The sequence below is a fragment of the Danio rerio genome, chromosome 8 (genome assembly GCF_052040795.2).
Source record: "Danio rerio strain M-AB ecotype USA chromosome 8, GRCz13ab, whole genome shotgun sequence".
Lineage (NCBI taxonomy): Eukaryota > Metazoa > Chordata > Actinopteri > Cypriniformes > Danionidae > Danio > Danio rerio.
Window position 1 is genome coordinate 48,281,116 of NC_141028.1, and position 25,742 is coordinate 48,306,857.

General features: G+C 36.9%; 1 protein-coding gene across 2 annotated transcripts in view; it reads right to left on the reverse strand.

The window, feature by feature from the left end:
• Nucleotides 1-7,448: 7,448 nt before the first annotated feature.
• dok2 (docking protein 2) overlaps nucleotides 7,449-25,742 on the reverse strand; it is a 47,378-nt gene continuing 29,084 nt past the window's right edge. For both annotated transcript variants that reach the window (XM_087265254.1, XM_087265255.1), the window contains 2 exons: nucleotides 13,403-13,578; nucleotides 7,449-10,612 (listed from right to left, as the gene is read on the reverse strand). In XM_087265254.1, the coding sequence (XP_087121380.1) occupies nucleotides 9,614-10,612; nucleotides 13,403-13,578 (1,175 nt within the window). In that variant the 3' untranslated portion in view covers nucleotides 7,449-9,613. The remainder of the gene's footprint in view (nucleotides 10,613-13,402; nucleotides 13,579-25,742) is intronic.

Here is a 25,742-nt window from a genome sequence, read left to right on the forward strand (position 1 = left end):
CTCGGGCGAAACTCCCTTGTCCATCATTAGCGAGCTGAGGATTAAGTGATGGGCGTCATCCATTCTGGGAAAGATCTGCAGGACTTTAATTACCTGTGTGAGCTTCTATTGAAAACTCGTTGAAATGAGAAAGTAAAAAAAGAGCTAGCGCAGTACTGAAGGAAGCTAAATTACTCTTTGATTTACAACCGGATAAAATCAACTACGCCTTTGTAGATGGATGAAGGTCATAGCCGGAACGTTTGTCTGCTATTAGAACACTTATAAGGCAATTCACTAAAAGGTGCATTCACACTTGGCTGATTGTTTCGATTTAAGGGGTCATGAACTGCTTCTGTTGTTTGTTTGTTTGCTTAGTTCACCCAAAAATTAAAATCTTCTTATGATTTACTCTTCCTCAAGTGGTTTCAGATCTTTACGAGTTTCTTTTTTTCTGTTACTACCTGACAAAATATATACTACCTGACAAAAGCCCCTTTCACTCATACACACCTTTCCGAGAAAATTACCGGCAAATTTTCCGGAAAGGTGTCTATGTGTGAACAGGCCCTTTTTGAAAATCCCGGTAAATTCATTCTGGCTATTTTCCGCAAAGAGAAGTTGTAACATTATTGGTAATTTGCCGGAATGCTGTGTGAACGCAAAAGGAAGATTGCCGGAAAGAGCGTGTGCACGTCTAGAACGTGCTGACATGAGACGTCTGCTTTAGCCAATCAGATCAGTCAGACGCATTCACGTCCACACGGTTTGTGAGAATAAAAGCCTTTGAATATTTTTCCAGACACATTTAGCAGCTATAAATTAGTCAGATAACGTTTAAATGTTCATCTTAATGCCGTGTAATTAATTATCGATAAGATGCTTATGATAAGCCGTTGTTTGTTTACCTTCAAGCTTTGCGTGTGCCGATGAAACAGTCCATGAGCACCAGCACACACACATATCATGTACATCTCGACATGCGAAAGTGTTTCTCTATATGTTTTCATCGAAGTTGTTCACAATACTGATCATCCACAGAGTTTGTGATGTAGTCAAATGTTTACAAATACAAGCGCAGCCGTTCAGAGGTCATTTCTGGTTAATGATGTCAGAATTTACCGGTATTTTGGAATGGATGTGTGAATGCTCTTTTCCGGAAAAATTCCATAACGTCCTCGCCTGTGTGAACAGCGCTTTTTTTGAATTTACCGTTAAAGTCGTTCCGGAAATTTTCCAGATATTTACCGGTATCACTGTGTGAAAGGGGCTAATGTCTTGTCGCCTATCCAAGTATTTAGAACAACATATAATAACTTGGCTTCTAGTTGATCATTTGGTACCAGAAGTGGCTTTGTGACATTCGTCTCTCTGATTGGGGCTTTTCCTCAATATTAAGTAGCCTACACGCAGTTCAGTCCTGCATCCTCTCCTTGTAAGTTCAGACTTCAGACAAAAGGAACAAAGTTCTTTATAACCTTATTCACATCATTCTGGCTACGTTGTTTCACTATCTTAACAATAAAATGAAAACATGATATACAGTAAGGAACTGCTATTTTTATTTGATATTAACAACTTAACAGACAGCAGAAATGTTGAGTTGTCGTGCTGCATATTTGAGCGTCATCTTCACTGTATGCATATTTATAACAAAACGGAGCCTATATCAATCACTGCCTCCTTTCATTTACATTAAAATTACGAAACATACAGTACCCTCTCTTTTGCTGAATATCAGTTTTAATAATCAGTATTGACCATTATAAATGTATAGCGTACAATAAGTTTATACAATATAGGAAATAAAGTCAAACACTTAATCAATATACAGAATGTACGTGGTTACATTAATTATTAACTTATCTTTGAACTTAGCCAAAACACGTTACCTGAGAACAATTAATAGATTCAAAAGACCAAAGTCGGGGAATATGTCGTTAGATATAGACAACAAGACGAATTAAATATCACGTTTAGCAAATATAGTGACATTGGATCCAGCGGTAGATGCTTGATGAACACCTCGACGAGCACAGCTCTTATCTGGCTAGACAGGCTGCAGCGCATGCCAGTGTGTGTGTGTGTGGTTATGTGTTTTCAGTGGTCTGGTGTAGATGGAGAGCTGTTCAGAAATGCTGGGTGAAACGCTAATGTGGACGCGGATTGTTTTCATTCTAAAACGTTGTTTTAGAACTAAAACGCACTAGTGTAAATGGGGCCTGAATGTAACCCCAAACCGTGATTTTTTCATTCACCAAACTTGACTGACTTTTATGAAAAATTTGGGTCAATGTGGGTATTAATAGCTCTTAGTATTTGTGATGATTGTGATGCAGTCCAACAGATGATTTATCAAAAAAAAAATCTACCTTCTGCCACTTTTCCTAATGATCAACTAGAAGTCAAGTTAATGTTTTTTGCTCTTACAACTGGGATTGATGACAAGTCTTTTATCAGGCAGTGTATATATGATATAAAACTAATGGCCTATTTTTAGTCCTGTTTTGACACCCCTCAACAGAACACACTGTTTGTAGACTCTGAAGTAAATGTAAGTGTTCGAAATGTCAGCTGTGAGCCCACCGATGTAAACACGTGCATGTATGTTTGACAGCCTATATGCTTCATAGATGGATGCTGCTGTGATTTAGATTAAAAATTCATGAATCGCATATCAAATGATAGTGAACACGTCATAGAAACATGCTACCTGTGCAACATTGCTGTCAGATTTAATACCATGTATTGTATAAAAAGTTAAATTTAAATTTAACTGAAAGTGTTTTCTTCAACGTTGCTTTTGTCAATATTTTATGCAACTTTGGGTTATGACAATCCAGCATTTTTTATAGTGCAGAAAGTTTCAAGTTGTGAAACTAACAGGATGCTTTTTAAAGTATAATAACCTCTTGTATTGTATGTCAAGCAATTAGGGGAATTTTGATTTCTAAGTTTAAGATCCTTAATAATCGTTTTGTTACATCTATGTGTCTTTTTTTTTAGTAAATCATTTAAAACTCACTTCAAACCACCTGCAAAATCCAATACTTTTTGCATTAATATATACTTTTCTTAACCATTGCTGTGTGCCACAATTCACACAATTAGTCTCCAAGGAAAACTTAAAAAATATTAAAATAAAAAACTTACTCAGCAGCCATATTTACAATGCCTCAGGAATGGAGGAATCCTGAAATATTCTATTGAAGTTTACTAATAAAGTAATTTCAAGAGGATTACGTGCTTATGATTGACCACGGCTGGTCCTGCATTATCAATGATTTACCAATCAGACAAATCCAAACATAAATAAATAAACAAATTTTAATACCTATAAGCAGGGCTTGACATTAACTCTTTTGATCACCAGCCAATTTCGCTAGTAGATTTCCAACATCACTAGCCACAATTTTGTTGTTAGGAGAGTATATTTTATATGCATAAATTTGATTTTGACATGCTAAAATCACTTGATTTAGATTATGTGTTATGTCCACATGCATTTAACTTTTTTTGTGTTGTGTGTGATCTTGCTCAATGTGCATGAGCAAATGGGTTGTAGTGTAGCACTGCAATTAGTTTTTATTTCACATAACTCTTCAGGGCTCAAAATTAAAAAGTTTATCTCTGACCACACCAAGAAAAAAATAATTATTTCTTAGCCACAAATTTTAAATGTGTCAAAACAAGCAAAATATAGCTGTATACCTGCTTTTTATTCAACAAAACTTTTTTAATAATTATTGGCATCTAAAAAAATGCTTAAACTGTGTCATGGCTAAAGGTCCAAGATCACCAGTTAAGTAAACAGGGAGTTAATCTCCTATTAAAGCAATCTTATTGTAAAAAAAATGCAATTAAACCATATTAGCAAAAATAACTATAATCAAAAGAAAGCTGGTAAAAACATACCGTGTGTGATAATGAAAGGATCGCGTTAACATTAGGCCTGTTAAAAAAAAAAATATATATATATATATATATATATATATATATATATATATATATATATATATATATATATTTTTTTTTTTTTTTTTTTTTTTTTTTTTATCTGGAACTCTTGAAAGTAACTGGACTGTATGTGCACAAGCATCACCTTTTGTCCAGTCTATTTTAAAGAAAACGAATTGCACCAGTTGAGTTTCCAGGCACAGTTGCTTCGCGGAAGGAAACGGGAGCATGTACGCTTTGTAAGCAGCCGCTCGCATCACATCACCTGTGTGTACGAATGATCATCCTCTCATTCGGTATTCATCTGCTTTCTTTTCCTCGCGCGAACACAGTTATTTTTGTTTTTATTTAGTTTATTTCGTGCTGCTTCTCGAATCTAAGATCACATTTGCACACTTATTGGGCGATCTTTATTATTCAACCCTGCTTTTAAGAAAGTTACAATTTGAAAGTTATTTCCAACTAGCAAAAGTGGCTAGTGGGAGCAGCTGTGTTACCTGCCGCTGCTGAAATCTACACGCATTTGGCGGGTTGGCGAGTGTTAATGTCAAGCCCTGCCTATAAGTCATCTTTGTCTTGAAAAATCCCCCCATCCACTCCTAGATTAATCAAGGGCAGGGTGGCACGGTGGCTCGGTGGTTAGCACTGTTTCCTCACAGCAAGAAGGTTTCTGGTTCGAGTCCTGGCTGGGCCAGTTGACATTTCTGTGTGGAGTTTACATGTTTTCCTCGTGCTTAGGTGGGTTTTCCCCTGGTACTCCGGTTTCCCCCAAAGTCCAAAGACATATTGTATGTATGTATAAGTGAATTGAATCAACCAAATTTGCACTGTATATGAGCGTTTTAGTACTGGGCATTCATAGGAATGTCCCAATATGTTTTTTTTTTTTGTTTTTTTTTGCCCTCAAGCCTGAGTCAAAGTAATTTGATTTTGAGTATTTGCCAATACCTAAACACAAAACAATACTTTTATAATCCATAAAGGCTTAGTAGAGACATGGGACAAGCTTCAAATGTCTGTGGTGAACGAAACATGGGGTACATCTCATAAAGGACTAGTAGTTTGTCAGAAATCTTCTTATAAAGGGAAAAGTGGCGGGAGGCATTCCAAATTGAGGTTCTACGTTTGTTTTTGAGGTGTCTTATCAGGTTTGTTGTGTTAAACGTAGCCTTTTTCTTTATGCCTCTTGCAATGCCAAGTTTACATATCTCACAATGTTGGCAATGGCAATGTTATCGTCATCAACTTTATAATACCTACATACCACAGACGTACTCGTACATTCCGCATCAAGCTGCTTTCGTGTTCTACTTTGCCGGGATTTAACCAAAAGTATCTCTGCAAAAAAGTGATGTCATGCCGCACGCGTTGCTGTCAGATTCCTATCAAGTCTGAAACCTTATGATGGGATCTGGACATCCCTAAGCATTCACCACCTAAAAATATGCTGGTATAGTTGGCAGTTCTTTCTGCCGTGGCATCCCCTAATAATCAAGGGCGAACAAACAAATTCAGGAGAGCTCTCGAGACTTTCCTGAGCTTAGACTCCCCGTTTCATTAGGAGTGAGCCTTGGGGTTGAGGATCCTCTCAGCTCGGGGCTCTCTCCGGAGACATCCTGCCAAACACGATTTATTATCAATCATCAGCGAAGCGTGAACTCCTGAAATTACATATTTCAAATCAGCAACAAAACCTGTTTCATTATTGTTGTTGCTTAAGCACTAATTAAGCTTAAAACATGCTTTTTCCAGTTTGATTTAGCAAAGGCTGACACAACACCAATCTCCTTTATGGCTGTTTCAGTGCTAACCAGACAGTCACAAACACTGGAAGAAGGCAAAACCTGCAGCAAAAGCTAGGGGACAACACTGGCAAGACAATATGTGACGTTTGTGCTGGCCTGTAATGTCATCCCTACTGTCAAAATTATTGCTGGCACACAGTTTTCACCAAATAGCATGAGTTGCGATAACAAACATGCACATCTGTACAGACTGCTCCCCGCAAGAACAGAGAATGTATAAAGACTGATGGATTCATGGGCTTATTTCAACCACTGGGAGGGGCTTTTTACGTGTCTTCTTGTAGAAGAACTTGAAAAGGAATTCCTGGTGCAAGATTTTGACTGCTTTTTATATCTATTTTATAAGCTCTCTGTGAGTTCTTACCTTGCGACTTGTTTTGGATGTTCCGTAAGTTCTGTTACAAAATATTTATGATAAAAGCCATGTATTTGAAGGGACAGCTGCAGAAGTTCTTGACTTGGCTCTTACGTGGTGGAGGCCTGATGTCCAAGTTTAGACTCTTGACACTGTTAAGAAGCTTCTCTGTTGGGGCTTCCAGTCTGGAGTGTTGAGGGCTTTGTGGGAGTTTGGGCCCATCTCTGATCGATGTGTCACTCACCATACTATAGATACATATATTCTGCACCGGGGCTCTCATTGGTGAAGAGGTCATGAGATCTGGGTTTTAATTTGATATCTGCTTTGTTAGTATATTGACTCTTATAGATTGATAGCGGCCCCTTTTATATCTATTTTATAAGCTCTCAGTGAGTTCTCAGGTTGTGAGCGCACAGACTTGTTTTTGATGTTCCAAAAGTTCTGTAACAAAATATTCATGGTAAAAGCCATGTATTTTTAGATTTGGCTTTTAAAAAAAAAGACAGCATGAACACTAAGTGAACCAATGCAAATGAGTTAACACTGCAAATGCACTTGTGAAGAAATTGTGAGGAATGCAAGTGCTCAAGATTGGTTTGAAGGAGTTCAAGTTTGCCATTCTTTGTTATAAAATGTTATCTATAATAAGCCGACATTAGATAATAATGACATGTTTGCATGAACAAAAATATCCATTAGCCATTTCTTCAATAGTGCATTCAACGTCTGGTTAAATTGGATTGCAAATGCTCATTCAAAAACCAAAAATGTACGTGGCTGAATAAGTAACACTGACAAATAGGTTCACATGTGTTCTTACTTCTCACTCTAGGTAAGTTTCCATTATGACTAACCATACTTAATAGTATTCACTTCAATTCACTCAGTGGTTAGCACTGTCACCTCACAACAAGAAGGTCGCAGGTTCGAGTCCCAGTCCAATTGGCATTTCTGTGTGGAGTTTGTGTGTTCTCCCCGTGTTGGTGTGAATTTCCACCGGGTGCTCCAGTTTCCCCCACAGTCCAAAGACATGCACTATAGGGGAATTGAATGAACTAAACATGTTTGAAGTGCATGGGTGTTTCCCAGTACTGGGTTGCAATTGTAAGGGCATCAGCTGTGTAAAACATATGCTGGGAAAGTTGGCGGTTCATTCTGCTGTAGTGACCTCTGATGAATAAAGGGACTAAGCCAAAGGAAATTAAATTAAATAGAATCACATAATCAAACTAAAAAATAGCAGGACATATTGTGACTAACATGCATTACATATCAGATAATTGACATAAAAGCCAAGCTTCTGCTTAAATAACCATATTTATTTCACATTTATTTCTTTTATTTGTTCATTCTCTCTTTTTTTTTTTTTTAATTGTTAAACCAGATTGCGGGTGCTCTTTAAAAAGCCAAAAGTGAGCTTGGTCAAATAAATTCAATTGAATCAATAATTGTTCACCTCATTCATACAACACAACAATAATCTCACAAGCAAATAGCAAAGCATGAATAAGGTGCAGTCTTCTCTGCGTATCATTACATTACCACTACAGAATTTAGATGATGATTTTCAGGCACTCTTTTACATTTTTTCCTCAATTGCTTTGGCTCAATTCTCGATTGAAATTTTTACTTTATAAACAATACATTTAGGTCTCAGAACAATTAGCTTATTGTTCACTTCAGAGTGGCATTTATTATTAATTTAAGCATATTGCAAATGCTTTAGCACATGTGTGCAACCAGTAAGTAAAATTTTCTGTAGTATGGACAAAATGGATGAGTCAGTTCTCAATTAAACTGTCAAATTCTTCACAACTTCTTAATTATTTTTTATCGTGTAAGCCTTTACACTCAAAACTGTTTATTCAATTATCACACATTTGTATCTGCATTTTTTCACCATAAATATCTGATTCTGACATTGCAATATCTGCTAAGTTGGAAAATGACCTCAAGTTGCGATACAATTTGCGATCTACTTATTAAATATAGTACCAGAATGTACACAATTGAAGTCAGAATTATTAGCCCACCTGTTTATTTATTTTCCCTATTTCTATTTAATCAGAATTTTTTTAACACATTTCTTAGTTTCAATAACTCATTTTTAATAACTGATTCATTTTAGTTTTACCATGATGGCAATATATAGTATAACTAGATATTTTTTAAGACACTGGAATTCAGCTTAAAGTGACATTTAAAGGCTTAACTACATTAATTAGATTAACTAGGCAGGTTAGGGTAATAAGGCAAATTATTGTATAATGATGGTTTGTTCTGTAGACTATCAAAAAATAGCTTAAAGGGGCTAATAACTTTGACCTTAAATTTTTTTTAAAAAATAAAAAAATATTTTTTTTTCAGCCAAAATAAAACAAATAAAACTTTGTCCAGAAGAAAGAATATTATCAGACATACTGTGAAAATGTCCTTGCTCTCTAAACCATAATTTGGGAAATATTTACAAAAGAAAAAAACAAATTTAAAGGGAGGGCTAATAATTCTGACTTCAACCGTATATAGATTGCCCACAGCACAATCACTACATTCACAATCCCGAACTACAGTAACATGCTTGTGGAAGAGCAATTGGAAGAAGTGTAATCTCTGAGTAAAAGAATGTCTACCAAGAATATTTTTTTTTCATGGATAAGTAATTCGACAAGCAATATTGCACTTTGCACGTAATACATTTGTACACAAATAAATTTACTCTATAAATACAAATGTTCCTTTATTTGTTTATTTTTTTCTATGTACTTTTGACTCTTCTCAACAAATATCAAATTTTTTTAAACCTTAATTTTCATGGTTGACTGTCATGGTGAGAAAAAAAAGAATCCTTTTGACGAGCGAGTCTCACACAATAACAAATAGACTTTGTGTTTTGGTGGCATTGGCCAAATTAGTTACAAATTAGCAAGGTTTTGAAGCATGGATTAAATGTTTTGGGGGAGTAACTACATTTTGCAAAGTTCTGAAATTCCATCAAACAGTTTTGAGATTTGCACCCACAATTTAGAGAATGTTAAGTCTGTTTTAATAAATGAGCCAAAGCAATTGAGAAAAACTGTAAAATCTGAATAAATAAAACAAAGTGTGTTATTTAAAAAAAAAAAAAAGGTTTGTGTTTGTTCAAATAAATGGCTGGTTATTTCACACATGATATTTTAACATAAGTATTCACACATTTAATATAATGCACTGTTAATTTAATTTTATCACATTGTTTAAACTAGTTTGCTGTGCATAAGATGTAGGTTTTTTTTATCTTAGAACACAGCAGGCAAAAAGTATTTAGTGAATCTGCAACATAGACAATGTTGCAGTGAATCTTTTCTCCATAAATGATAAATGTTGCAGATCACAGCTTTTTGGAGAAGAGTAAAGCACTATCTGCATGTTAATTGTTTAAATATACTCATTCATTTGCACACTTGTACTTCACTTCATTGTCCTCACAGCATTCCAAATCACTATGGTTTTCTTATATAAGATTCTGAAGCAGTCTTTAGTTATTCTTTTGCATTACTTTCACCATGATGTTATCATATGGTGAGCAGTCCTCTTCCTCACCCTCCATTTGTTTTGCCAGCAAGGCCCTCCGTGGAGGTTTAGGAACAGCGTAGTCATCAACAGAAGCATTATACGGGTACTCATGGCCACTCGGATCCATTACTGTGCCCAGCATCTTCCAAGCATGACCTTTAACCTCCTCTGGTTCATCATAGAGTGATGGAGGTGCATTTGGGGCAACACCACAACCCTCCGGTTCATCATAGATGTGCTCAACTCTTTTGTATGAATGCGTTTGTTTATTTGCGAAACGGCTTCTAATAGCAGACTCATCTATGATGTCGTAAAGTGGTTCAGTGTTCTCTGCAGTGCCTTTCTTGTTATTTTCACAATTGGATTCCCCTGCGTTTGGTGGAAAGTTTGTTGTGGCAAAAATATCTACCATTACATTCTTGGCAATGGTATCGAAGGGCAGCGAATAGTCCGATTCCTCTGGGTTGGAGCACGTGGAACGTCTATCCTTCAGTTCTCTCTTCTCCTTTGGACTTCCTCTTTCCGGATCTGGGGCCATTGCCCGGGAATACATCTCGTCCTCGGTGTTGGCCAAGGGACAGCTGCGGAAGTTCTTGACTTGACTCTTTCGCGGTGGTGGCCTGGTGTCCAAGTTTAGACTCTTGACTCCGGTGAGAAGCTTCTCTGTTGGGGCGTCCAGTCTGGAGAGTTGAGGGTTTTGTGGAGGTTTGGCCCCATCTCTGATCGATGTGTCACTCACCATACTATAGATACCTATGTTCTCCACCGGGGCTCTCATTCGAGGTGGAGAGGGCATGAGATCTCGATCTGAATTTGACATCTGCTTTGTTGGTATGTTGACTCTGTGTAGATTGATAGCAGCTTCTACGGATTGGAAGATGGCGTTGCCTTGCTTTGTGTCAAACTCAAAGCTGCCTTCCCCGGAGTCGCATCTTCGCCCGGCCTCAAAGGAGAATGTTGCCTGTTTTATGAAAAATTACAGATGTAATTAGTTGCAGAATTAGTAGCATTAGCTTAATTAAAGATCATTTTCACCAGAAAGATGTTATGTTTTTAAAAGAGTGTGTTCCAACTTAGGGTGTACTACATTGAACCATTCCTAGGTGCGATTGTGCCCCCTTCTCCTTCCCACTCGGCCTGCACTCACACGTTTTTTTTTTACCCTCCAAGCCCGAGCACACTTACATCATCGATGATAAGACTGTTCAGTTAGAAAGAGACGCGCTAAGTACAATGGAGATTGCTGTAGTTATATTGTTTTGTATTATTTTAAGTCGTTTGGAATGCAGTGACACACAGTCAAATCTTTTGCTGAACATATCCACCACGTTTGATGCTCAGAAATGTTCATGAAAGTCATTGTGCTGCACGTATTATGAGGTTTACTGATGGTGGCACCTGAGGTACAGCAAGGTGTTCGCATCTTTAATAAACCATAACAATTCGTAGGATTTAAAATGTAAGAATGAATAATAAATCCACTGGAAACAGTCCCTTAAAAATGAAGTCGTGTCTTCAGTTTTTCCCATTCAGGTGCGCTTTGCAATCACACTACAAACATACTACGTCTGACCCCAAGCCAACCACAATCTAGACCACCTCTTCCAAATGGCAAGAGCTGGCCAACTGAACTCTGCCCGGGCACAATTTAGAGCACTCAAACTTGTCAAACGAACCGGGAAATGGGGTGAAATGTGCACCGGCACAGTTCCTAGTCTGAGTACACCCTTATGCTGTGTTCACACCAGACGCATCCTGCACGGTTAAATCACGCTATTTGCATGTGAACGTTTTGAGTTTACTTATTTTATTTGGGTGTTAAATCCATTTCAATCGCGCATCAAATTCACTTCACAATTGACATGGATTTGTCTCATGTGAAGGGCTTTTGTCTGCCCGATGACTCTAGCTTCGTTGCTAAATGGCTAACATGGATTTAATTGAGGGAATAACTGTGTTTATGTTCTTTATTATGGCTGAAATACAGCGTTATTTGTTTGGAGCAGTCTTTGAGTCCACTAGATCCTTTCAGAGGTGCACCCAGGTCTGTGAGTTCATAAACTCCCCCAGAAACTTAACTTGGATGATCGAGGCTTTCAGCAGTGCTTGCGACTGAGCCGAACCCAGTTTGATCAGCTGTTGTGTCGGCAGGAGGATTTCCCTCCAGGACAATAACAACAGGCGTTATGTCATAAGCACGCCCCTACAAGCGAAAGCTCCTGATTGGTTAACGCAGCGCGGATGTTCGTTGAAGTTCAGATATTCCAACTCGAGCGATTTGCGAGCGATCAATTGCACGAATTGCATCATTCACTCCGCAGGATGTCTATGTCGATCTTTGCATTGACTTAACATGTAAATCCCTTGCGCTTGACGCTTCTTCCTTCTTCCACGTCTGGTCTGAGCACAGCATTAGTCTTCCATTCTAAGTTTGTCAAAGTCGACTTTGACTCCCAACTCATACTGTAAGAGTTGATGGAATCGACTTTACTTAACATTTACTTTATATAAAAACAGGGTCAGGAATAAAAGCCTTAAATTGCAGCTATATTCCACATTTAATTTATTTTTCTCCTTCTACATTTGCCTTATTTCAAAAATACACTTTCAGCTAAACTGTATGATTACACCTGAAGCACTAAAGTCACATGGACTGGTTTGACAATGTTTTTGGCTCCTTTTCTAGACTTTGAATGTCTTTGAATGATGAGGGCGCTCTTAGATTTCCTCTACATCAGTAATCAAATTATTTGCCTTAATCTGATTAGGACAATAATATAATTAAGGTGTTTACATCGTTACTTTTTGAATGTTCCTTTCATGATCTCGTTTTACATGATTTAGCACATAGATCAATTAACGTCATTGCATTACCACGCTCTCCCTGTATCCTCAAGAGTTTCATGTAATTATGGGTGTTTCATTTTTAATTTTTCAGCTTTAACTGCACTAACTGCATTTAACTGTTTCACTTTTATTCAGGAACATTTCCTTTTTGCCCCTATGACAAAATAAGGTATTGTATTCGAGTATGAATTAAGGACTGGTGGAAGAGTGTTGTTTTAGTAGATTAAACTATTTGGTCCCACTTTATATTAAGTGTCCCTAACTTCTATGTACTTACATCAAAAAAATAAATAAATACAATTTACTTACTGTGTTTATAATGTATTTGAGAACACTTGTGGTGATTTTGGGTTGGAATAGAGGTTGGGTTATGGACAGGTTTGGTGGCATGGGTAGGTTTAAGGGTAGGTTAAGGTGTAAGGGATGGTCAATAGTGTATTGTATTGTAAGCATAAGTACACAGTAAATACATGTATTTACACAATAAGTACATTGTAACAATTATAAATAGCAACTATTAGTTCCTATGTAAGTACATATTAGTTAAGGCCACTTAATATAAAGTGGGACCAACTATTTAATTTGACTTGATACAGCACACATGACGGTAATAGTTTGATTGCTGTGTGTACATATCTGTTCTGCACTTCAATAATGCGACTAAAATTGGCATACTTCATGTCTTAATCCAATTTCTGTTTTGTTCGATTATGACCTTAATCAGATTAACTTATTCAAAAATTATTGTTTACATACTCTTAATCAGAGTATTGCCTTAATCGGATTAAAATTTAATTTAAATAATCATTTGGGGTAAACTAGTTATTTAAGAATCACACATTGACACATCTTGTCGTCTCACTAACATTAAATGATTGACTACAAAGTATTTTCAAAGGCATACCTTGTCTCGTCCGAACCTGCGGAGGAAACGGTAGGGCCAGGAGTACAGGACCTCTCCTGTCTTCGGGTCTTTGAGAAGAAGGCTATCAGTATCAGTCCGTAAAAGTACTACTCCCTTCAGACTGCATCTCTCAGAAGCCTCCGATCGCCTCACTGTCACCTTAAAGTCTTTCATTGCTGCAGACAACAGAGAAGAAGCTTCACATGAACGATGTGCCCAGAAAACAGAACATATATTAGACACTTTTCACTCAGATACTCTACACTTCACCTAAAAACCAACAATGAAGTCAGCTAATTTTTAGAGGGCTAGTTTGAGTTAAATATTTGTGAAAGCTTTGTTTAGTTTGTTTTACTGTTTATTCCTGTCTGCTGCCTGCGTTTAGACCATCCGCCTGTTTATAATCACGACTCAGGATTTCCCTGCACCTGTACCTGTTTTGACCCTGTTGACCATTGCTAGTCTGACCATTCTTGTTAATAAACCTGCATTTAAATCCATTTAAAATTAAAATACATATATTTTTTATCCTAAATATGAATATAACTGTTTAATTCAAATTATTTTGTGTATTCAAAAACATTCTTATAAAATATTAAAGGCTTTTCTCTGTGAATAATTATAGATTTCCATCTGTTTTCAGCTCTTTTTTCAAGCAGATGGTATGTATCAAAGGTTACATTCTCACATATGTACAGCATAATAGTTTTTTTTTCTTCAAGTGCACAGATTTAGCACATGCACTGCTGTGAAACAGGCATCTTATTAGCTGTTTTCGGTTAAGAAAGGTCAACACCCCGTTCGTTACTGCTGAACTACATGATGAACTCTGCGGTATGCTTGTTTCCGCTGCTTCTCCAAAGGGATTGACGGTTAGAGGCCTCGCCATGCAGATGTTTTTCTACACGGGAGCAGACATGGGTGATGAAACTCCATTAATTTCCTGAGGTGAAGTGTCAAAAGGAGATTTTTGCTCATGCTAATTTAGTTCAAAACCAGTCGATATATAACTGGAATATATTTTAAGCCGCTGAATCAGGGCCATTGTAGTTAACTAAAACTAAAACCAATAACTAAAGTTTCACTAAAATAAAAAAAAATAAAAAAAATGTTATGTTATAGTAATAAGGCTTGTAGTAATGGCTTAGTCCTTTATTTATCAGGGGTCACCACATTGGAAAGAACTGCCAACTATTCCAGCATATGTTTTACGCAGCGGATGCCCTTCTAGCTGCAACCCATCACTGGAAAAACCCCAATCACACACACATTCACACTCATACACAACAGCCAATTTAGTTCACCCTATTCACTTACAGAGCGTGGCTGCGTGCAAAACCACCTACTACACAGTAGGTACTGCATTTGAATTCAAACGTACTGCTCGGCCGTTAGAAAAGTACGTTCTATACCAGCGTCTGACCAGAGTCAATTCTCTCGTGGGGCATTATAGGATAGCGCAGCGTGCATGGGATGTGCACTCCAGAATCTCGCCAAAAGTAATAAGTCATCCGCGTACTTCTCGCATACTGATTTTCGAATTTTATGAATTCGAACATACTACTCGGCTTGCAAACTGATTTTAGCGTACTATATAGTAGGGAAGTATGCGGTTTCGGACGCAGCCCATGTCTTTGGACTGTGGGGAAACTGAAGCACCCAGAGGAAACCCATGCCAACACGGAGAGAACATGCAAATTCCACACAGAAATGCCAACTGACCTAGTTGGGACTCGAGCCAGTGACCTACTTGCTGTGAGTTGACAGTGCTAACCAGTTGCGTTTCTAGTTTAAATGGCACCTTGGGCAAACCACCCAATATACAAGCTATCAATCCTAAATGTAACTGGAAAACAATGTAAAGACACAACTGGAGTAATACTGTACGTTAAGATCATTTAAGAAATCATTGGCATGAATATTAATTACGACAATTCTATAGAATACACAAAAAATTTTTTTTTTAGTTTTATAGAATTGTCTGTTGTCTTAGACCCGACTTAATAACATCACATTGTATAAACTTAAGTTTTGTCGACTTGCAACTGGGATTCACACCGGGAGTGTGTGTGTAATGTGTATTTTTTTTTTGTGTAATGTGTATTTTTGCAATGTGTAATGTGTGGAATGTTTTTTTTTGTTTTTTTTTTTGTTTTTTGCCAAAACTGTTGTTTCAGCTGCACATAGACAATAACAAACTTGCATGTGCAAAAGATGCCAAATGTGAATGGCCCCAAATCATTCTTTTGGAGTTACCACTCTAAATTAATACACTTGTGTACAGTAAATTGTATCTTACATTTACTGGGGCACTGTTAATTTTTACTAGGCCACTTTTTCTTTTTTTTTTGTTTGTTTTGTTTTGTTTTTTGTTTTTTTGCACCAACAACCCGTGCCTCCCCAAGCAAGATCCCTGGGGTGCGTTTACCCAAAGAAAACACATAACTCATGGTTGAACAATCATTGTAAGATGCATAATTTGGGAAAAGAACAATATAGTGATGAGTGTTTCCCAAAACCGTAGTTTCTGTTGCAGATCCATCGATTGAACCATGTTTGTTATAACATAAAAACCTCCATAATGACGTTCTAAAGGTAGTGGAGTAATAACTTTTTTAAAATGAATATCCCCAGAACTTTTTTATGCAAATTGTTTTACACACACACACAAATTTTACCTGAAATATTTGTAAATGGCACATACAAGGCCTATGTTTTCTTTGCAAATAATATTGAGAAAATTCCATATTCTATTCTAAAACTAAAAACCACTTACAAAAAAGCTAACGTACGCTAATCTCATATAAATCATCACATTTATAGCTTTAATTTATACTAGACTCTTTGTTAAGAAATAAAAAAACAACACTCTACTACATAATAATAAAAATGTATACAAAACAATAGACTACGTAAAAGTTATGTTTGTATAATTTTTAAGTAGTCTATTGTTTTATTTTTTTATGTCAACTTTCACAGCTTTGACACATTTAAACCACTGCAGAAATGTTCTAGCAGGCCCAATGCGATACATATACAGTTATAACTCATTTTGAGTAACTGGTTTATTTTAATCTTTGCCATCATGACAGTATTTAATATTTGACTAGATATTATACAAGCCACTTCTATACAGCTTAAAGTGGCATTTAAATGCTTACCTGGTTAATTAGTTTAACTAGGCAGCGTAGGGTAATTAGGCAAGCAAGTCATTGTGTAATGATGGTTTGTTCTGTTCTGACTATCAAAAAATATATATAGCTTAAAGGGGCTAATAATTTTGACCTTAAAATGGTTTTTAAAAAGTTAAAAACAAAAAAAAAATAGCATCAGACATACTGTGAAAATTTCCTGTGCTCTGTTAAACATCATTTGTGAAATATTTAGAAAAAAAAAATCTAAGGGAGTTTGATTTTGATTGCAACTGTACATTTCTTAAAAAATAGCCTAGGCTACTATAAATTAAAACCATTAATATATGCTATATATTTTTGTTTTCACAAGCTCTGGAGACAGATTCCGCTTTCCATAGGTCACCTATAACTTGCTTAATGAGCCACAGCTGCGTTCAAAATGGCATAAATGATTTCAAAGTGCACTACGAAGAGGATGCAATTGTCAATATGAAGATCACTCAAACTGAACAGTAAAAAAAAATTGAAAGCAAATTACATGTAAGAGAGATGATTTACAAGTTTGCGACGGAGTTTGCGAATGTTCATTGGAACGATGGATTTGGAAAACACCAAATCAACGAACGACAGAACTTACGACCTTAGTTGGCTAACGATGGTTTTCGGGAAAAGTACCTCAGGGCAATCGCCCACATTGCCCATGCCTAAATCCGCCACTGGTGCTAACCACTGAGCCACCATGTAAGTGAGGATAAAATAAGCACTCTGAATCTTCACAGAGCAGAAGATGCTAAACTAAAACTAATAATTAATGCTAAGATATAACTAATAAAGATGTGCTGCAAATCATCTGAGAGCAGCAGAAAAATAATATTAAATCAATACTAGTATAGTACAAGTAGTGCTTAAATAAACTAATGCTAAAGTAAACTAATACTAATACTTAAAAAAATACTAAAATCAGATTAAAAATATAGTAAATCACTATTACTTACTGGTTCTACAAAGACCTTTGACAAGGTGTGGCACCACTTTTTAGATTATCTGCTGGCTAACACCTGATTCTTAAGCTGAGCAATATATATATATATGAAATTGTCAAATAAAAATGTGCTGCAAATGTTTGCTTCATTGTTCAACAAAAATTGTGGATTTTTTAAATATAATATCTACATTGTTTATGATTAAGTCTTATACTACAAAATACCTTATTATAAACAATACAAGCAATACAGCATTTAATGGCTCATTGCTCTAAAGGTATCAAGTACAACTATAATAAAAGGTCAATTAAAGTAAGTGCAAACAAAATGTTTCTGAAGTTGCAATTTAATTATGAATCTAAAAACCCATAAAATTTCCATAGATTATTTATGTCCTGCTTTTAGGTAATTAAGATTTTTTTTTAAATATTTTTACAATTTATACTTTTTATACAATTAACTTTATGGCATACAGTAGATGAGAGATATTTCAACAGAGAACAGAAAGAAAGGGGAAGCATCGTGACGGCATGTTGCCCAAGGCGCATCTATTCTAAATATCATCCCTCTGCTCAGCAGCACATGAATATAATCACACGATTATTATTTATGCCATCTTTCCAAACACAAATACTCAGTTGCATAAGTCTGTCAATAAATACAAACAGAGTGTGTCATGTGGTTTAGAGGTATCATTTTTCCGCTTGAAGCATGTGGCTATTCCAGCCTTACACACACTTCACTGAGAGGAAGTGTGTTTTTGCACAGACAATGAGCTTCTGTTTGCAGCTGTCAGAACACATACTCCGCACCTCTCAGCGAATGAAAAAATGACACTTCCTGCAAAAGAGCTAAAAAAAAAAAAAAAGCCACACTTCATATACAGAGTAGTGTAAAAATGTAAAAAGAGACTCATTTCCACATTTGCATCCTGTTGCCACTGAGCATCAAGTGGTGAGATTCATGCGCGAGGTTTTCTCTCTTAAACTCTCGCTCTATACTGCTCTGCATTTGGCATTGCACCAAATTTAAGGCAACTGTTTTGTGGTTGTAACCCCCATTTCCACTTTCCACATGACCTCATTTGCATAACAAGCTTCTCATACTTTGTCTTTTTCACTCCCTGCAGGTGTGTTTGAGTTCAGGATGTTGTAAAAGTGTAAATGCATGTTTGATGCTGACTATTCATTTCAGGCTCTAGGGTGCAAGAATGTGTTCCTGCTTGTAGTTTGAATGGTTTGGACTAGATCGAAAACTAAAATGAGATATTTAGTGCTCTATTTTAAAATCTAAGAACATGATCTGAAGCTCACAGCGCAGGTGCATTTAGGGCATGTCTAAATGCACTTTTGCTATTTTAAGGACGAGAAAAACCATTGACATGCCCAGCGCATAGTCTAAAAGTTGCCGTTCTCTTAATGAGTTATATGCGTGTGTTATGTAATGTGCATTGCACCAATCAGAGTCTCATCTCCTATTCCTTTTAAGAGCAAGTTGTGGTTACACTATGGTGCATTCGCTATTTACATGGCGAGATTTTGTAAGTGGGAAAAATTGACCACTTCACAGGCAAGAAAACAGATCTATTTGTGCTTGAAGTTAAAGGGTCACGAAACACCAAAACACATTTTTGAGATGTTGATAGTCATATACAGTTAAAGTCAGAATTATTAACCCCCCTAAATAATTAGCCCCCCTGTTTATTTTTTCCACAATTTCTGTTTATCGGAGACAAGATTTTTTTAACACATTTCTAAACAATAGTTTTAATAACTCATCTCTAAAAACTGATTTATTTGTCTTGGCCTTGATGAAAGTAAATAATTCTTACTAGATATTTTTTTCAAGACACTTCTATACAGCTTAAAGTGACATTTAAATGCTTAACTAGTTAATTGGGTTAACTAGGCAGGTTAGGGTATAAAGCGAGTTATTGTATAATGATGGTTTGTTCTGTAGACTATCGCAAAAAAAAAAAAATTGCTTAAAGAGGCTAATAGTTTTGTCATTAAAATGGTGTTTAAAAAATTTAAAACTGCTTTTATTCTAGCCAAAATAAAATAAATAAGACTTTTTCCAGAAGAAAAAAATATTATCAGACTTACTGTGAAAATTTCTTTGCTCGGTTAAATATAATTTGCGAAATATTTAAGAAAAAAAAAAAATCAAAGGGGGGCTTATAATTCTCACTTCAACTGTATATAAACTGTTCCTGAACGAGCTAAATGACTTTTATGCCCACTTTGAAAGAGACAATAAAGAACCCTACACCAGGATCACATCCTCAACCGACCGCTCACCTATCACACTCACCACCTCAGAAGTCTGTACCTCACTGAGCCGAATCAATGTGCATAAGGCTGCGGGAGCAGACGATATTCCTGGGCGTGTCCTCAAAGCATGTGCAGAACAGCTCGCTGGGGTATTTACAGACATTTTTAACCTGTCGCTTAACCTAGCAGCTATGCCAACATGCTTTAAAACCACCTCTATTGTGCCAGTGCTTAAACACTCCAGCCCAACATGCCTGAATGACTACCGCCCTATAGCACTCACACCCATCATCGAGAAGTGTTCGAGCGGTTGGTCCTGGTACATCTGAAAGACTCTCTGCCATCCTCACTGGACCCACATCAGTTTGCCTACCATGGCAACAGGAGCACAGAAGATGCAGTCTCCGTAGCACTGCACTCTGTACTCACACATGTGGACAATAAAAACACTTATGCACGAATGCTGTTGACTTCAGCTCAGCATTCAACACTGTCATATCCTCCAAGTTAATGATCAAACTTAGAGACCTGGATATCGACACGACTTTCTGCACCTGGGTTATGGACTTTCTGACCAACAGACCTTATAATGTTAGATAAGGCCACATCTGCTCCACTACGATCACACTCAACACTGGTGTACCACAGGGCTGTGTGCTGAGCCCCTTTTTCTACTCCCTTTTACCATCGACTGTAGGCCTATGAACAGATCCAACACCATTATCAAATATGCAGATGACACTACAGTGATTGGTCTAATCAGCAACAATAATGAGACGGCCTACAAGGAGGAGATACAGCATCTGGCCACTTGGTGCAACTACAATAAGCTGCATTTTGTTGCATTGTACTTGTACATGTGTAATGACAGTAAAGTTGAATCTAATCTAATATGTTCCATGTTGCTAAAAACACTATTGGGACACATATATTAAGCTAACAAGTGAAAATTGGTTGTTTTTGCATTGTTTTGAGTAAATTCGTTCTTATGGTATGAAAATAAATTTTGAGGCTATGGCAGGGCAATGAAATCATTGTGTAAATTCCAGTGTGGAGACTGAATGTCTGTACCGGCCGTGTTTCAGCTTTAATACATGAGAAAAACTTGGTTTGAACCAATCAGCGCACTCTATTGTGAATGATATGCAACATCATTAATATGCATGATATAGCTTCAAGGACTTTTACTTGTTACAGTGTTCAGAGAGACGCCATCCTGTGTTGCCAGCCTTAATTAAAAAAGTGTAAGAAGAATTGTTTGGAGACAGGGACTGTTAGGGTTCCATTTTTAAATGTGCCAAAACAAAAGTTTTGTTTTCATTTTCCTACGATGAGAGCTCAGCTCGCGTCTAGACCCAAGCAGTTGGATAACTGTGGTCTGCTAACAGGCGACAAATATATGTTTGTAAAAAACATTTTTTACCCAAGACCTTTTCAAATCTGGAAATGGTGAAATCCAGATTTGCCACTCATCTTCTTTTAAAAAAAGACGATGTTCTAGTTTGTGTTGATTGTCCTGCCTCTCTAGATGGCAAAGATAGTTAGTATCGTCATCAATACTCTTTTAGTTTTTGAAGACAAACAATACCTTAGTCAAAATGAATCTAGTTACTAAGTTTACAGTAATATCACTATACTATTCAGATTGCAAAGTTAGATTGTATCGCCAACAATACTCTTTCAGTTTTTGAAGATTACTTAGTGAAATGACTGAAGTTACTAAGTAGTTTACAGTAATATTACTATAATTTTATGGACCAAAAATTATTTGTTTGGTGTCTTTTTAAATGGTTGTACAACTGGTTGTCCTCTGAACTCTGAAGTGTGGTGTCAGACTGATGTTTTCACAACAGATGTAGCATGCTAAGATTACAACAGAGACAATTACGATTACGATTGTATTTAATAGTTATTTGTTTATTTCAACAAATACAATTGGGAACAATAACTACCACTGCGAGACTTCAATATTCGCCTCGTAATGAGCATTTTCCCTTGCATGCATGGGTGTGTTTGTGTTGAAAGGTTAAAATGATAAGGCAGTGGACTTGCACTGTCATCAACCAGATAACGTGACAGAGGATAATCTGCTGGGGAGAAATCCTCCACTTCCACACAGCTCTCAGATCTGTAAACGCTGCTCTATAAATTGCTGTCCGTCTACACTGCGTCTGTGTTTTGGTTGCCGCATGTAATGAAACTCCCCTTTACATGCAAACCCTTCCTTCTTTTGCCGCTGGACACTCCCACCTAAACAAAGCTGCACTCACCCACTTCCCTTACTTTTTTTAAACTACAGGTGTGAAAACACCCTCCTAAGACAGGGTGGTTTCATATCCCTTTAAAGTGAGAAAACCTTGTAAGGAACTAGATGAAAAAAAAAATATTATGGACAATAATAATCTTTTACATTTTAATCTTTGGTGCATCAAGGTGGTGCAGTGAGTAGCACGATCGCCACAAAGAAAGAAGGTCGCTGGTTTGAGCCCCAGTTGGCATTTCTGTGTGGAGTTTGCAAGTTCTCCCAGTGTTCGCGTGGGTTTCCTCCAGGTGATCCTGTTTCCCCCACAAGTCCAAAGGCCTTTCTTTCAAAATTTACCATTCTGTATGTGTGTGAATGAGTCTGGATGTTTCCCAGTGATGGGTTGCAGCTAAAAGGGCATCCACTGCTTAAAACATGTGCTGGATAAGTTGGCCGTTCATTCCGCTGTGGCAACCCCAGATTAATAAAGGGACTGAGCCGAAAAGACAATCATTGAAAATACAGTCAGTAAGCACATTATATATGTGCTTAGAAGTCAAGAATGGAGCATTTGTATCTACAACTGCTTACTAACATCTGTTAATGTGGAGGTAATGCTTAACAGATAATAAATTAACTAATTCCTAATGCTTAACTAATTATTAATATGGTGTTATTATGAAGTGCTACTAAATTATTCTGTGGCCATACTTTCAAACAATACAACATTACCAACACTATGATGCAGGGTCTGTATACAGGAGTTTGCTGTATTGGATATGGTAATGATAATATTTTTATTGGAGGAAAATTCTAAATGTTGTAATATTGCATTGAAAAAATAATGGTATGCTTAATTTATTCAAAATATCAAAGTGGTCCACAGCTGCCATTATATCTGAGATATATACAATCTGCAGTATATATTTCATACACCAATCCAACTTTGACTGTGAGCCAGCACTAATGATTTATTTACCCACCATGTGGTTTCAGTGACTACATGTTCTGCTTCTTTTTGTTGTGGTTTTAACATTTTTTTTTTCTTGGGTATCACTAATTCCACCAGTGGGTATTTTTCATTGATTCATTGATGTTTTTTTGTGTTGTAGTTAAAATCCTGCCTTGAATATTTGCATATAATGTAAATAAAGCTGTAGTTTTACAGTTCCCTTCAGATCATTTAATTCCTCATGCTTCCTGTTTCCCTGCTGTCGCTCGACAGAACAAGGCCTTCTGATATTAAAACTGAAACAGATGGATTTGATCAATTGTCGGAATCTGAAATTCCCACAAGCTCAGCACATTCCACAGAGAAAAGAAAGCAGTAGCTCAGACATATGGTCCAACTTTTTGCATAGTGGATTAAGGCAGTTACTGTAATGAGATTTTATGTGCTATTTCTGAATGCAAGTATACCATCGGATGTTCTGTTGTGTTGACATATCCCCAGCATCTCATGGAAATGAGACTTTTTATTAATATGACAGCGGATGCCTTTCCAGCTACACCCTAACACTGGGAAACACTCATACACTGTCATCCACATACATAAACTATGGCCAATTTAGCTTACTCAATTCACCTATACCGCATGTCTTTGGACTGTGGGGGAAAAGCTGAGCACCCGGAAACCCTTGCCAACACGGGGAGAACATACAAACTCCACATAGAAATGCCCACTGACCCGGCCAGGCTCGAACCAGCGACCTTCTTGCTGTGAGGTGATTGTGCTACCCACTGCACCATCGTGATGCCTTATTTAATTATTTATTTATTTATTTCCAAATAGGCTCATTTTACAAGTCTTTATAAATGTTTTAATCCATTCTCTGGGTTTTTTTCTAAAGAACTTTTGTTTGCTTAGCATAAATCATTGAATCAGATTAGACCATTAGCATCCCCCTCAAAAGAATTCAACAAAGGAGTTTAGATAATTTTCAGCTTTACTCTTCTGCAATTACATTGTGTGTTAATGATCAAGGAGTTTTGCTGCTGTACCATGGCTACAGCCTGTGCAATTATATTACCCAATGCTTGAAAATTAGCCCCAGCTAGGTAACATCCCTGTGTAAAAACATTACATCTGTTGTCATCATGATACGGCAACACATTTTGTTATTAGGTATCAATTTGATGTCATTTTGACATTAAAGAGCCCATATTATGGGTTTTTGAAAACGACCTTCCATGCAGTGTAACACAGCTCTAAGTGAAGTGAAATATCCAGCTAAGGCTTAAATTTGAAAGTGCACTGTGTTTAAAACTACTGATTCATATATAAAAGAGTCGACTCATAGTGGTTGAAATGAATCGTGGACAAATGTTTAGCCCTATAGGCGTGATATTGATATAGAACTCAAGCCCCGCCCATCTGTTGCGCACGCAAACCCAGGAAAATTGAAACCCTCAGCCCCACCCACAAACACTGTAGAAAGAAAAAAGAGGAAGACAAACACTGAAGCAGATCCCAGTTGAATTTTCTGGTTGAAGTCGCGAAGACGCTTTGCTCTAAAGTGTGAGGGAAAGTTAATGTTACTTTCCCTACCCGAAGATGAGGCTGTGCAGAGTCAGTGGTTGAAGTTTATTTTTGCAAAAATACCTCAGCATTATAGCCCCAGCCTTGTGCTGTGTTCCCATCATTTTCCTGACGAGTGCTTCAGCAATCTACATGCTTACAACAGGGGATTTGTTGGCCATTTGTTAAAGGAAGGATCAGAAAAGACTATCGATGTATGGGACTGTCAGAACTTGACAGTTCTGACAGTAAAATGGTTGCCTCCTTGTTTTTTCTAGCTTGCACTGCTCTATGCAGCTTGTACTGCATCTGGTTAACTCGTTACACTCATTGCGTCTAAAACAATGTTGAAATGGCGTTATGCAGCTTTGTTTACCGATTTAAATGTGCTTGTGAGCTCGCAATTGACTACTGTTTGTCATTGCTATGGCCACCGTCAGCGTTTCCTGTACCTGTTCACACATGTGCAGCGGTCAAGCTTCAAAGTAGTTCAGCTTTTGCCACTGTGTGGATTAAAACTGAATGTGTGTCGTGACTAAAATAAAGCAATATGCTGGTGTTAAACATTATTCTCTCTGTCTAACAACATTTTTTTTTTCTGTCTCACACTGAAAGCAGTCGACCAATGACAATAGACTGGGCCATCGGACCAAGAAGTGCAGATTAGCTTCACGCTAAGGAGGGGTTTGGGAACAAATGAATCACTGAACAAATCAAATGGGAGTCATTGGGATAATTAGGTAAAACAAATGCATATTATAAGAGAATGAAATAGCTTTTTTGACCCTGCATGGACTGTTGTTGGAGACCCACAAAACCAAAATATGACCTTTTATAATGCATAGTAGGGGCTCTTTAATGTAGTTTATATGCATTGTAGAGATGCAAAATCCACTGTAAATTTATAATTTGGAAAGAAGCTTTTTGATTACTGAACTTTTTCTTATATTGTAATACTTTTTAGTGGTCAAAAGGGCATACAATTTATTTGCATTTTGAAATTATTTTTTTTTAATGTTGTTTTGACATTAAGGTGCACGCCAAACTGTTATGCAGTAAATGAAGTAGACGTCTAACATGATTAAATCATTTAATCAATTACTAATTATTGAAACAATAATCAATTAATTAATTATTAATTTCACCAACGATCAATCAAGGTTGCATTTAAAGGTGTAGTTCACCAAAAA